General features: G+C 35.2%; 1 protein-coding gene across 1 annotated transcript; it reads right to left on the minus strand.

Moving 5' to 3' along the window:
- Positions 1-758: 758 nt before the first annotated feature.
- LOC121430269 (tumor necrosis factor receptor superfamily member 3-like) lies at positions 759-13973 on the minus strand. Its single transcript, XM_041627550.1, has 3 exons — positions 13524-13973; positions 1758-1911; positions 759-946 (listed from the first exon to the last, which is right to left on the minus strand). Exons 1-3 carry the CDS (start codon positions 13596-13598, stop codon positions 759-761), a joined length of 417 nt encoding a protein of 138 aa, XP_041483484.1. The 5' UTR covers positions 13599-13973.
- Positions 13974-14268: the final 295 nt, after the last annotated feature.

Here is a 14268-nt window from a genome sequence, read left to right on the forward strand (position 1 = left end):
ATGTTTCTTGCCAGCCGATGGAGGGGGCACGTGCCCCCTGTAGTTACGCCAAGGTACCGGATAGGACATAGGAATGTACCCGCTTAGTACAAGCTCGTTTTAACCTAATGTGAAGATAACGTGTTTCAACAAAGACCTCTCAGCTATTCATTGTGATTTGACGGTCATTTTCAGTGATTTGCTATGTTCAAGAATCCAACCCAGTTGCAATCGCGAAAACTCGATAATTATATGCCCATCAGACTCTCCATTATACCTTCAAGGCACTGAATACAAAGAGCGCCATCTCATCATCTCTCCCATAGATAAATTTCTGACCAGAATTTGAATATCAAGGGGGCACGTCCCGCCTTATTGCCGGAAGTAGTGTTGGTAAAATGTCCCCTGATTTATTGATTTATATATATCTCTTTTTCTTTCCATAAGGATACTGATTTTTAAATATAGGTTTTCACATTTTACTCCTCTCTGAATGATCAAGACTTCCTTCCCTTCACGTAAATGATGTAATTAAATACAACAGTAAATACTGGGAAAGGTAATAAGATTGATGTAGAGAGATACATCGAGGTATTTGGATTATAAAAAAATAATAAATAAAAAAAATAGTTGCCAAAATTAAGCAATATGAAGGTTCTAGTTACTCATTATGAATCATGGATATCTCCGTGGAATACTATCATAAAAAGAGGCTGCCACTTTGGCCCCACTGAATCCCTTTACGATACATTTTTGTTATCAAACTTTGAAGTAAATGTTTAGTTATTATCACAAGAAAAAAAGAAGAAATGAGATACAATTGGAGCCCAGAGTTCCTTACCTGTGCTGCATTTCGTCCTACACAAGGTATCTTTCATTGGTGTACAAGGATCGCTTAGCTGATGTATGCCACATACTTTACATGGCTTACACACAGATAAAGACGTCCAACCATTGGAGTATGTATCTATTATGATGGCAAATATAATGATGAAAAATTATTATGGTGTATGGTTAATCAAAACGACAAATAAAAAGAACCAAGGACCCGTATATTTAGGACAACAGACTACAAGGTTTGAGGTTTGGCAAATAAGGGTTATACTAAATTTGTCAAAGTATTCGTTTAAGATTATCATGTAAGACTTAGTGCCTTCCAAAACTTTTTAAACTATCCTTTCTGTTTAAACAAAGAGGGGGGTCTTACTATTAGAGACGTAGTTTTGATATTGATCTCAACATTCCCAATGGGGATGACCGCCATGACATCAGGATTAGTTTAATAGAAAGGGATTAATGAGAGAACTACATTGATGAAGTTATGACGAAAGTCCTTCAAAGGATATAACCGTTATATCAATTTGACAAAGTGTCATGATTTTGTGACGTCACAATGGTAACTTCCAATTATCCATTTTTTATGGCTCATGAAGAGCAAAAGTAATATTTTTAAACATAGTAGCGTGTGTGAAATAATGTGTCTGATATGGTATATATTTGATGCACACTCATCACTTTCTATGAAAATGGCAATTTATTAAATTTATATCACATGACATATCAATAACTTTGATATTTTTCAATAAATCTTCATTCTGAGATAATTTTATATATCTCTCATTTTCTATTATTTTTCATACAGACTTGAATGTCAATACATTTTTATCAATTTTTCTCTTTGCTATATCTTGCAAATGTACTTAATGTTTGCTAAAGATGGTTTCACTGGAATGATAATTCCACATTTGTCAAATATAGGATAAACCAGAAGAACATACTCGTAGGGCATACAGCACACATGGTATCATCCGTAGCATTACAGCTACTGATCTGGTAATAACCCGGTTGACATCGAGAGCAAGGAATGCACGGATTCACACTGTTTGTCATCAGCGATGATGCGTAGTATCCAGGTTCACACATTGCTAAAGCCTAAGATAGGATAGTTGTAGGAGAGATTAAGAATTACAGTCAATTCTTTATTCCATTTCCATTCAAAACATAATACAAAGTAATATAAAGTAATACAAATCAAGTACAATTTTACAGACGAGCAGTCTTACTTTGTAAAACACACACAAAAAAAGTTTGACATTGAGCATAAATGGAAATGAGGGGAGTCCACTAAAATGCAAAGCTTGTTAATTACAAGCTACATTATTAATCACAATAAAGTTGTTTTGCGTTTCATATGCCGTTTAATGTACAAACGTTTTTTTTTAATTAAGGTATGGGATACAAATTGAGAAAAATGTACATAATATTATATACATTCCTCTTCCTCAAATATCATATAGTGAGGATAAAATGTTGTTATCAATCGTGTCAATGGCCTTATAAAAGTCTATTGTCTTATGCATTTATCATTATTTTCAATAAAAGTTTCATTAAAAGTAAGCAAGTTATGACAAGATGAATTCTTTTAGTACACCTGATTCAGCAATGTTATTCAAAATTTCACAGTCAGGAAAGTGATAAAAGGGAGAATAAATAAGTTTCGCTATAAATTTTTGCAAATGATGATCGTAGAAATCGGTTGGTAGTAATGATAGATGACGAGGATACTCTCAGCAACAGAAACAAAACTTTGGTTACATATTCCATGAAATGAAGATGATGGGAAAATAAGGGGAAGCGAGTAAGTTTATTCTACGTTATACTGGTACGTGAGAAATACGAAAGTGAGAAATATTTTATTGCTGTTTCAATCTCTGTTAAGTGATTCGTTCTGCGTTTCACTTGTTAATTAAATAAATATTAATGAATTCGAATACTGTTTTTTTCTCTTTTATACCATCCAAAATTCATTTCATGTTTGACATTGGCTATATCAATAATCAATCATGAATGGTTGCATACGTTACCCCCAGAAGGGAATTCCCCTAATGATTCCCAACACGTTCTATTCAACATGAATAGAGAAACGATTGAAAATAATGTCTAATACATGTCATTTGCATTCACCATGACACAGTATACGTTTACATCCCACATGTAACTCTCAGAGTAGTTTAAAACAGTGTTCTATAATCATGGCTAAAGGAATACATCATCAACTTAACTTTAGGTATAAATTGATGAATTTCATTAAAATTTAATGCTATTGATTTTATGTATACTGGGGCACTTGCCTATAGATAAGAATCGGGGCGCTAGACCCACTCTGCCCCCCCCCCCGCGCAAAAAAAATTCCATGACCAAAAAATAACAAGTGGAACGCCTCTGGCAATCTAACCTGCATTATGCGATTCAACATAGCAGTAGTGCTGACTTTGAAAACTACTATAAAATAATTATTCACAAAACCATTCATATAATGATACAATACTATACGTTCATTGACCCTAAATGACATTTTACCTTGGTCATGTGACTAAAAACTCGCACAGGATGTTCAGTGATACTTAATTATTCTTGTGTCTAAGTTATGTGAATCAGATCCATAAACTTAATTCAAAAACTTAATTTTCGGTTAACATTTGATGTTGCCGCCGCCGTCGTCGGAAAAGCGGCGCCTCCACAGTGCGTATAAAAAAACTGGGACAGTTCTGAAGTCTAAAAAAATTGTTTCAAATTATTATATCTATATTTTGATGTTAATAGATGCTCTGAGATGTTACCATTGACAGGGGCGTCGATCCGGGGGGGGGGAATCGCCCCACCAATGAAAATATTGGGGGACAAACATATCGTTTTGCCCCCCAAATAATCCCGCATGTGCAAGAAAATAAAATAAGATTGTAATGTTACAAATAAATCAGCAAACGAGATTGAGATACACAACTTGTTCTTTGTCTAAAATCGTGCTCAAAATGTCAGATCGCGCTCGCATCATTTCTGTAGCAAAACCCATACTTTTCATGATCAAATAGGTGAATAGAATGTCCCGTTTTTAGTTCGATTTGAAATAATCTTTTGTTGGATATATATCTTGTTCTTTATTAAAAACGTCCATTAAACTATTTTTTTCAGATCGAAATATCAAAATTGTCAACTCGCGCTTCGCGCTCGCATCTATTTTTTTTTTAGATACCCATCTTAATCATTGGTACCAAAAATGCTTAGAATATCACGCTTTCAGGTCAGAATATAAAGAAATTTTAAGCTCGCGCTTCGCGCTCGCATTAATTTGTTGGTGAGATATGTGTCTCTATCTCACGAGTTTTATATATATATATAATGTAGGCATATGTGTGTGTGTGTGAGAGTTTGTTTTGTGCGATTTGGAAAGCTGATTCATGATTTTGCCCCCCCCCCCATCTGAAAAATGGATCGACGCCCCTGATCATTGAAATGCTATTTAAAAAATAAATTTTGTTCATGCTTGAGCGAACATGGGACTTTTTGTCGGGGGTTCAAAAAGAGGCTTGCGCCAAAATGGCAGAAATGAGAAATTTGATTAGACTTTTGGTTATCAGCAGACTTCCTCTTAATCTTTTCATTGTCTTTGCCATAATAATTTCGAATTATGCTGCCAAATTTCATTTACAAATTTATCTATTTACCTGAATTATTTTGTTTTTCATTTAAACTTCTTTTACCTTTGAATTTTCCTTCATAAGTAAGAAAAGAAGACTTTTTGTCAACCCAAGTAAGAAGATTTGCATTATTAATTGGGAGAATTTGTAATTATTCAAATCCTTTTATTATGTGAAACAAATTATGCTATGGTACCTATAAAAGACATGAATCCTATTTTCAAGGGGTTATGGAAATTTTCACCAAGTTTATGTGCTTGACAGGACAAACAGGAAAGGATACATGTCTTTCAACGGCAATGGTGTATTGAGTCATTTTTTGAAGGAGCAAGATATGGCAGATCGGGTAAAATGTATTATAAAGTTGTGAAGCAATCAATGAAAAAAATCCACTTTTTAAAAATAAAATATAAAAATTTGTGATTTTGACATAATATTCAGAAAATAATATCATATTTCGCTTTCTATGTTTTCTGTTATTTTCCCTTTCACTTTTTTTTTCTTGGTCATGATTTTTTTGGGGGGAGCACCCCAAGCCCCCACCCATCAGTATGCCACTGTTCAAAGGAAACACCTTTGTAGCACACAATCAAAGGATTTGAAGAAAAAGAACACGCTCTCCCATACTTCGGTTGAAAAAAAGTTATTGCCTAAAGAAGGAATATTCAAAGCTAAAAGAGAACATATTAAAAAGGAACAACATAACTATTCAAGCAAATAAGTATATTTGGAAATGAATTTTGACCGCATAATTCGAAAATTATGGCAAAGGTAATGAAAAGTTTAAGAGGAAGTCTGCTGATTAGCAAGAAGTCCAACCATTATTTTTATGCCTTTTTTTGCGCAAGTCTCCTTTTTAACCCTTGACAAAAATATTCCGTGTTCGCTCAAGCATGAGCGAAACAAAATTATTTTAATGGCATTTGAAGGATAAGACTTCAGAGCACCTATTGACACCAAAATATAGAGATCATGATTTGAAACAAAAATTTTATAGACTTTTCAAATCTGTCCCGTTTTTTGGATACGCACTGTATAGTCTCACTCTGCTATGCAGGTGAGACAACAAATGAAAATATGGGGGGCGGAGAAAGGGACAAGGATTAAATGAAAATAGGATATGATTTCCAAGTATCATGGCAAAATCTATCACAAAATTAGATTTGCATTTTAAAAAGGTAAACTTGGTAAAGACAGCTAAGAAATTTCGCCCCATATAATATGCCATGTTGTTTCTCCTCATTTTTTTCAGGGGGGTGGGGGAGTGGGTTCATTACGCCATAGATAGCAAAATGAGGTACCAGTTTGTAAATTGGGCCGGGCTGCCTGGCACAATTTTTAAACGTATACTTTGGTATTGGTATTTATTTTCCATATCACATTGTTAAAAACAATACAAGGTGAATTTATGTACATAATAAAATCAAAAGTATAGTGAGATGGCTTGATAAACCCACCAAGCTTTGTTAATATAACAAAACTGTTCTTCCCTGATGGGGTCCAGAGAATATGTAACAACAGTTACTGTATATAACATGATATAACAAAAATTACTGTACATAACATGACATAACAACAGTTACTGTACATAACATGCTATAACAACAGTTATTGTACATAACATGATATAACAACAATTACTGTACATAACATGATATAACAACAGTTACTGTACATAACATGATATAACAACAGTTACTGTACATAACATGATATAACAACAATTACTGTACATAACATGACATAACAACAGTTACTGTACATAACATGACATAACAACAGTTACTGTACATAACATGACATAACAACAGTTACTGTACATAACATGACATAACAACAGTTACTGTACATAACATGACATAACAACAGTTACTGTACATAACATGACATAACAACAGTTACTGTACATAACATGATATAACAACAATTACTGTACATAACATAAAATAGAATTATACATCAGAAATAATTGAGCTAAACAATAATGAAAAACAACAAAAAGAATACACCTATACCCTAATGCGACCCCCCCCCACCCACTTGTCGCTAGTATTTCTTTTAAAGGTCAATGCAAGACTGAATTATCTGATTTAAATTTTTATAAAAAGTAAATAGGCTATTTTATAATTTTATTGTAGATGGTAGATCATTATATTCTCGTGATCTTCTATACAAGAACGTTCTTCGACAGCATTCACTCTTGGGTTTGGGAATTTTAAAACTTCCTTGCGATCGGAGAGAATACGAATAATTGCAATATGGGAAAGACTCTTCTAAATAAGGTGGGGCTATAAGTTATGAAGGGATTTGTATATCATTATGTTTAAATGTGATTTACGCCCTGATTTGAGAGTCTTCATCCTAATTTTATATGAATATCATTAATTGAAACGTGATTAAACCCCAGATTTAACAAATTTATTTTTAAAATGAGACGTCCGGCCCAATTTTGTAATTTTTGCAAACAACTTCACTGCATAAGGCTTCACTGCATAAAATGGGGAATCCCACGTTGTATTGAAATATAAAAGATTGGAGAGAGGAGATGAGCAGCTGGGCGGAGCTTGATGTGCAAGAGTGCACGTGCGTGAGAGGGAGAAAGGGGGAGGGAGAGAAAGGGGGAGGGAGAAGGGGGGGGGGGTAAGAGGGAGACGGATAGAAAATGGGAGGGCCCGGTGGGAGGGGTAGGCTGGATTGAGTATGGGGAGCCTGATGAACATCTTGCACAATGAAAACGCTGTTTATGATTTTATACAATGCTGTTTACTACATGAACCTTACAGTATTTGTTTAACCGTTTAAACAATCATGTTTAATTTATTGAAGATTAGATATTGAAAATTAAACTTTGTTGCTTAAGATTTAAACACTTGTTTGAACTGTTTAAACAATTACTGTAAAGTTCATATAGTAAACAGCGTTGTATATATTATTTTTTTGTTACTGTGTGGGGAGGTGGAGCTAAAGTTTAGAAAGTCACCTATCGGGTACAAATTTCGTTTTGCTTGCCAGTATCGCAACTCCTCTGCCTCAGCGGGAGCATGGCGCTAACACTGATAGCTCCATGAGCGAGCGGGAGGGATGAAGCTAGTCTGCAAGCACAGACCCTCATTGGAACTTTGATCAACAAGTGTGCCTCCACGCGAAGACTAGCACATACAAAACTTAAGCCTTCAGTACACAAGGCATGAGTAGGCTGCACATTCAGACCCTTATTTCGAGTGAAGGGTTTGCCCAGCAGACTAGGATGAAGCATGGAAGTCCGTTCATTTATGTACAAGAGTGTGCTTGTTCATTCATGTACCAAGTCCATGCGCCTGCGCACTTAAGTTTTTTAGCTCGACTTATGAATAAATTATTCATGCACCATAGCGTTCCCATGTTCGCGAGCGGGAGGGTGCTCGTGGGGGGTTGACAAAGAAGAAAAGGCGGGGAATTCCACGTTTTATGTTAATTCCATTGACTCCATCCGGTGCACCTTCACTGAAAGATGTTTCTTCATTAGGCGCCAAAGTAGTAGCAATATTTGTAATTTTAAGCATCGCCGAACTTTCTATAGCTTTTCAGTAAGAAATATGAAAATATTAAAAATCTACATGATAAAAGAAATAGCTACACTCTAGCTCTCAAAGATTTACATAATATGAAATTAAAAATCTATATAATCTAAGAAATGGCTACACTCTAGCTTTCAAAGATTTAAGATAGGCATGAAAAATAATTGCTTTTACTCTAATTCAAATCAAATCAATCAATTCAGTGTGAAGAGAGCCATAATATAATTCTCACTATGTCTGTCTGAATAATAAAATAATAATAATAATAATTTCGCTTTATATATACATACAAGAAGACAAAATCAATAGTTTATCAGTCTCCTCTTTTATTTCCTTCGGTAAACAGTAGTAAATGGACTTTTAAATGGCCCAATTTCTCAGCAAAAATCGAGAAAGAGGTGTTCTTTTAAATCCATTTTCGAATGATAACGGTTGTTGAAAAAAGAAACATCTTTATTTTGATAGACAACACGATGCACAATAAGAATTAAATTTTACAGGGCCTCAGTTTGAGATAAAAAAGCAAAGACGTAATGACTTCGTAAGATAATTCTATCATTTAGGAGCTAATATTATTTTATTAATTTTTCATTTATTTATTCCATCTTCATATTCCACAAATCATTAATGAAGATTTTTTTCCATTTATAATCATTTCAATTGAAAAAAAAATACATCATGTTCATGAAATATGCAATTTTAACACGAACAAATACATAAAAAAAGTGGACCGGTATACTGAAAAGCAAAGTTTGTAAGATGTAGACACCCTATATATATACAATGAGAATAATGATTAAAACAAATTAAAGCAAGTCACAAAGTTCCATAGAAATTAACATTTTATAACACATGTATTTACACAGTGTACACAATTAATTGCGTATAAGCACTATACATGCATGGATACAAAGTTCAAAATTCACACGAGATATTTGACTAAATCTGTAAGAATTACGACAGATTTTTTAAAAGAGTGATTTACATCGGTTCACATTATTTTCCCGGTTTACTGTGAAAAAGACCCGGAGAAAAAGACAGTTTGCTAGAAAATACTGTTTGGCTTTTTAGGTTGTAAGTCATTTGACCGTCAAGTATTATACGAATGCAAGTTATTGTTTCTTCTAAATTTATTTTGTATACTAATTTTACCTAAAAAGTAAATAAAGAGTTAATGCCATGTAAGGGAAATTATGATGTAGAAAGAATGATTTTTTTTTATGTACCCCTTTTGTGACCCCCTTTATTTCAGTACTCATGCATACACATGTGCTGAACTGTTACTTTAATGATCGGTCAAAATATGAGAAAAATTCAAACCATAATTATTACTTTGTACACTATTACGAAACATTTTACACGTGTCTGCAATGAATTGATACATGAGAACACGACCGCCGAATAAAAGATAAATGATATGAATCTCCTTGGTTGCGGTTTCTACGATCATTGTGAGGGGTGTTGGCTAATTAATGCTAAATTCCCCCGCAATCTTTGAACCGGGATGCATTGTGGTGATAATTTCAGTATCATTTTCAAAATATGGTAGTTCAAACGTAACGAAGTGTGTATGATTAATATGTATATGTTGTATACACAGGCGCGTACGCAAGGGGGGGGTTTCGGGGGTTCAAACCCCCCCTTTTCGTTTCCTTTTTTTTTTTTTTTTTTTTTTTTTTTTGCTTGTCTCCCCAGAGGTCGGTCTGGTCAAGGAGGTCTGGTTACGGACAGTTCCCCTACCCAATAATGTATATGACAGCAATAATGAACAGAATCTCATGTTTCCGACGAAAAACACAGAAAAAATTTCCGCTCGCTTCGCTCGCTCCATTTTATTATATCTTTTATTTCCGCATGTCGCCGACATGATCACGGTATCGCCATTAACAAGGCCATACATGATTATCATGATGTATACTTATGAATACAAGTGAACCAAGACAAAGACATACGTTTTCTTACAAAATATGTTTTACCAATATGAAAACCAAAATGAAGGAAAACGCTAAAATGTCGGTTAGCTCGCTCCGCTCTCTCGTAATAATTTATGAAATTCCATAAGTATCTAGTCTCCTGTTCATGGCCGTATTATGAGTGTTACGAATAGAAGGACATGTAGCATCGACTAATACTTGATTCACTAACAAACTATTGACAAGAAATGTATGTTTTGACGGGAAATCGCGAAAATTTCGGCTCGCTCACTCCGCTCGCTCGTAATCATTTATGAAATTTCTTAAGTTTCTAGTCTCTCGATCAAGGCCATATCATGAGACTTACGAGCAGAAGGACATGTATCATCAACTAATATGTAATCATTACCAACAAGCTATTGAGAAGAATTGTATGTTTTGACGGAAAAACGCAAACATTTTGGCTCGCTTGCTCCGCTCGCTCGTAATTATTCATGACATTTCTCAAGTTTCTAGTGTTCTGATCAAGGCCATATCCAGGCGCGTAGCCAGGGGGGGCGGTCGCCCCCCAAAAAACGTCCCCAAAAAGAAAAAAAAAGGGAAAAAAGGAGAGGAGAAAAGGAAAAGGGAAGGAAGGAAAGGGAAGAAATGTTGCTTTGTGTTTTTCTTGCTTTAAATTCATATATGAATTTTGCTTCCGCGCTGCGCGCGGTTAAATGACAATATTGAAGTTCTCCATTGTTCCCCCACCTTTTCTCTAACCCTGTTTTTCCCCCTCAGCTATGTGCTTCTTGCCAGTTAAAGTTAAAATTGTATACATTAGGGCATGAATTTGAGTAAGGTTAGGCCGAAGTAAATGTATGAAGTTATCTTTTTTTTCAATTGATCGCGCAACTTCTGGTCTGGTCGGCTCCGAGCGGGTAAAATCTTCATATCAGTTTCTGCCGTCACCTCCATAAAGTCAGCTTCTCCCGCTTTTCAGCTCATAAAACAACCATAATTTGGGGGCAAACATGTTCCTAATTTAAAAAGAGGAAGGTATGGAATGTCGTATTAAATAAAAAAGTACAATATTTTTTTTATCAAATTGTATTAAACTTCATGTCATTTCCCTGTATACATTCATCTCCTATCCTGTTTTGCGCCCTCAGTTTGAAGTTTCTTTATATTCAAAATAAAGCGCTTCTGGATAAGTCAAAAAAATTAATCATCCTTTATTATATAGATAGATAATTTCAATAAATCACAGAAGTTTCAACTTTATGCGCACTATTTTCCTTGTAATGAAGTTCAATAAGCTTAGAAAATCAATTGAATTAGAGACGATTGGGTATTAGAGATATCTACATTTGATGACACGTCCGCCCTTTGAAATTTCAGAGTTTCATTGCTCATCGCGGGGAGGAATATCTTCCTCTACCAATCTTCTCATCTGTTTTGCGAGTTAAAAATATGCACTAATGCTAAATTGTTTGTAATCAAATCTGATCTTTCCAAAGAAAGTTTCAATATATCTTTCAGAATACCCTTTTCATTGGACCCTTTTTATGGCAAGAAAAATTGATAAATCAATTTAGCTTCCGCGCTTCACGCGGAGTTATTGTCATTTTAATTTCCTCCATTGTATACCTCTTTTGTGCGTTTACAATCACTTTTGAAAACAAGGTTCAAAATCGCAATATAGTCAACCGAATTGGAGGTACTAGAGACAAGAGAAACGGCTCCTTTTCATTTTAATTTATGAAACACTAAAAGCTTCGCGCTTCGCGCGGGAGGGGGAAACTCCCCCTCCCTGCACCCACCCCCTAGGGAGCGCGCTTTGCGGCTCTCTAAGCGTTGGCACGCTTTGCGTGCATTTACCGCCCCCTTCAAAATGAAATCCTGGCTACGCGGTTGGCCATATCATGAGTGCTACGATCCGAAAGACATGTCGACTATGATGCCAACAAACTATTGACAAAAAGGTTATGTTTTCAACGTAAAAACGAGAATATTTCTGCTCGCTCGCGGGTCATGACCGCACTGTTACATACCCATCCCCACTTAAATGTTATTGTCTTATTTGCAGCGCTGAAAAAAAAATCATCACCTCCCCCCCCCCGACTTCATCACTTTTTAGGGACTGGGCGGGAGATTTAAAAAAAAAATCAGCTCGAAAAACCCCCCCCTTTCAAAAATCCTGCGTACGCGCCTGTGTATACATAATACACACACACACACATATATATATATATATATATATATATATATACATATATATATATATATTCATATATATATATATATATGTGTGTGTGTGTGTGAGGGTGGGTGTGTTTGTGTGCGTGTGTTTGTGTGTGTGTGTGTGACACATTATACATGTACATGTACATGTACAAAAAAAAAAAAAAAAAAAAAAAAAAAAAACAGCTTTGGCAACTCTCTGTAATTAAGTATGTTTAATTACAAATACAATCATTTATATATATAACAAACTACAACTTTCTTTTAATTCCGTCGACCATCAGTATTTCTTTCATCAAAACATTGAGGTAGATGAAAGGGCCGGGCCGGAGCAGGCCGGAGCATGTCAAACATTCAAACAGAGAGAAATCCCCGGTAAGAAAGGGGAATCAGCCATCAAACATCCCTTAAAGACTATATAATCGTCCAATTCTTAAAAAAAAAGTTTTTGAATTAGCTGTTTCTCCCCCGCCTCTTCCACATCGGCTAAAACAATTCAGTCCTCATCATGTCTATGACACTTCCACATCCTCGTACAACGCGCCCCTCCATAATACAGATATTAATATTTATTGAAAAACTATACTTGGTATCACTATAAGGATCCTCTTTCACTTTCATCAACAAAATGAAAATAATCAGTTAAAACCGAGTCTGACATTGAGTCGAAAAGTAGCATATAGGCCTGAGCATCATAATTACTTGTTGTACCTAGAAAATAGTGTCAAAAGTGGGACAAATTTTCAGAGAAATAGAAAAAAAAGGAAAGGGAAAAGGTCACCATTTCCAGAAACACTTTCCCGTCACAAGATTTTTGACAACCAGAAAAAAAAATAGGTGTAGAAACAAAAATTAGTTAAGGGGCACTGTGCCCCTGCTCCCCCGTTACCATGGTTACACCACTTTACATAAATGTATATTTTCTGAGCTATAAAGGCAACTGTAAAATATATTCAAAATAGGAGAAATCACTGAAGCAACTGTATAGATAAGAAAAACTATATAAATTCATTTTTATAGGAAAAAAGAATTATTTGTACTTTTTCCAAAGCATTTGCGTTTTAGTGCAAATGGTATATTACAAAGCAGTGAAAGCACATGTTTATAGGGACTATACGAATAACAAGTATCAAATAAAAATAAATTTGTATATATACCCCCCCCCCCAAAAAAAGGGTCTAAGTACGGTTGACATAATTTTTTGCTAATCAGATTTTAGGGATGAAGTGGATCCAAATCAAATAAGGAGTCTTGTAAAGACAATATAGATAAACAATGAAAAAAAAGTATATTACATAAATGTTAATTAATCGATTTGGTGCCCCTTACAGTGAGGTGAAAATACTAAAGGTAATTTTTTTCACTTCTCTTACCATCTTCTGTGCTGGTGTCATTGCACAATTTAAGAGAACCATTATCATCAAACTGAAAACTAAAACCAGCATCATTTGATGACGACACAATATTGTGAAAATGAGATGTGAGCTAGCTTGCTACGTCTGTCCAAAACACAGATTTAGAAATATCATCAGAGGCACAAAGTATATCCAACTGCGCGAGCGAATTATAGAAAGCCAGTCCGATGAGGCACTGAAACGATTGAAATAACCATGGAGCATAAAATGTCTTCTAGATACGCACTTCCGATGGATGAACGCTTTATTGGTTGGTCCCTTGAAACATTGGAAAAACCAAGTATATCGTTTTGAATTCTAAGGTATCTGTTTACATTATTACTGCCCAGGCCAGTGTAGAGTCTACGACTATCCTTGCATACATAATAGTTTAAAAGCTATTTTTAGACATGGGTTTTCCCAGCCAGCTATTTTGCATACTGTAGTGATAAGGGGTCTTGGGGAATTCCAACGTTGAAACCATATGCAAGGACCTTATCAATAGCCTTTTTTATTCAGGCGTATTTAAACGAAAACATCAGAATAGGCCTATATCTGCACCTCCCTGACCAGCCACGGTTCATTACACACAGACAAACAACCCCCCCCCCCCCAAAAAAAAAAAAAAAACGTAACTGGCAAAACGAGATGTGCGCATGACAAGTGATACAGCCAGACGTTGATCGTTACGACCAGTTCGGTTTGGGTGCTCAGGTAATTCTGA

This window comes from Lytechinus variegatus, chromosome 1 (assembly GCF_018143015.1).
Source record: "Lytechinus variegatus isolate NC3 chromosome 1, Lvar_3.0, whole genome shotgun sequence".
In the NCBI taxonomy this organism is placed as follows: domain Eukaryota; kingdom Metazoa; phylum Echinodermata; class Echinoidea; order Temnopleuroida; family Toxopneustidae; genus Lytechinus; species Lytechinus variegatus.

What these genes read in the sequence shown, in the direction of transcription:
- LOC121430269 (XM_041627550.1), bottom strand. Translation starts at nt 13,598, where the DNA reads ATGATGCTGGTTTTAGTTTTCAGTTTGATGATAATGGTTCTCTTAAAT. An exon ending in TGACACCAGCACAGAAGATG is followed by an intron (nt 1,912 to 13,523) that starts GTAAGAGAAGTG and finishes ATCCTATCTTAG; the next exon opens with GCTTTAGCAATGTGTGAACC. An exon ending in GTGTGCTGTATGCCCTACGA is followed by an intron (nt 947 to 1,757) that starts GTATGTTCTTCT and finishes CCATCATAATAG; the next exon opens with ATACATACTCCAATGGTTGG.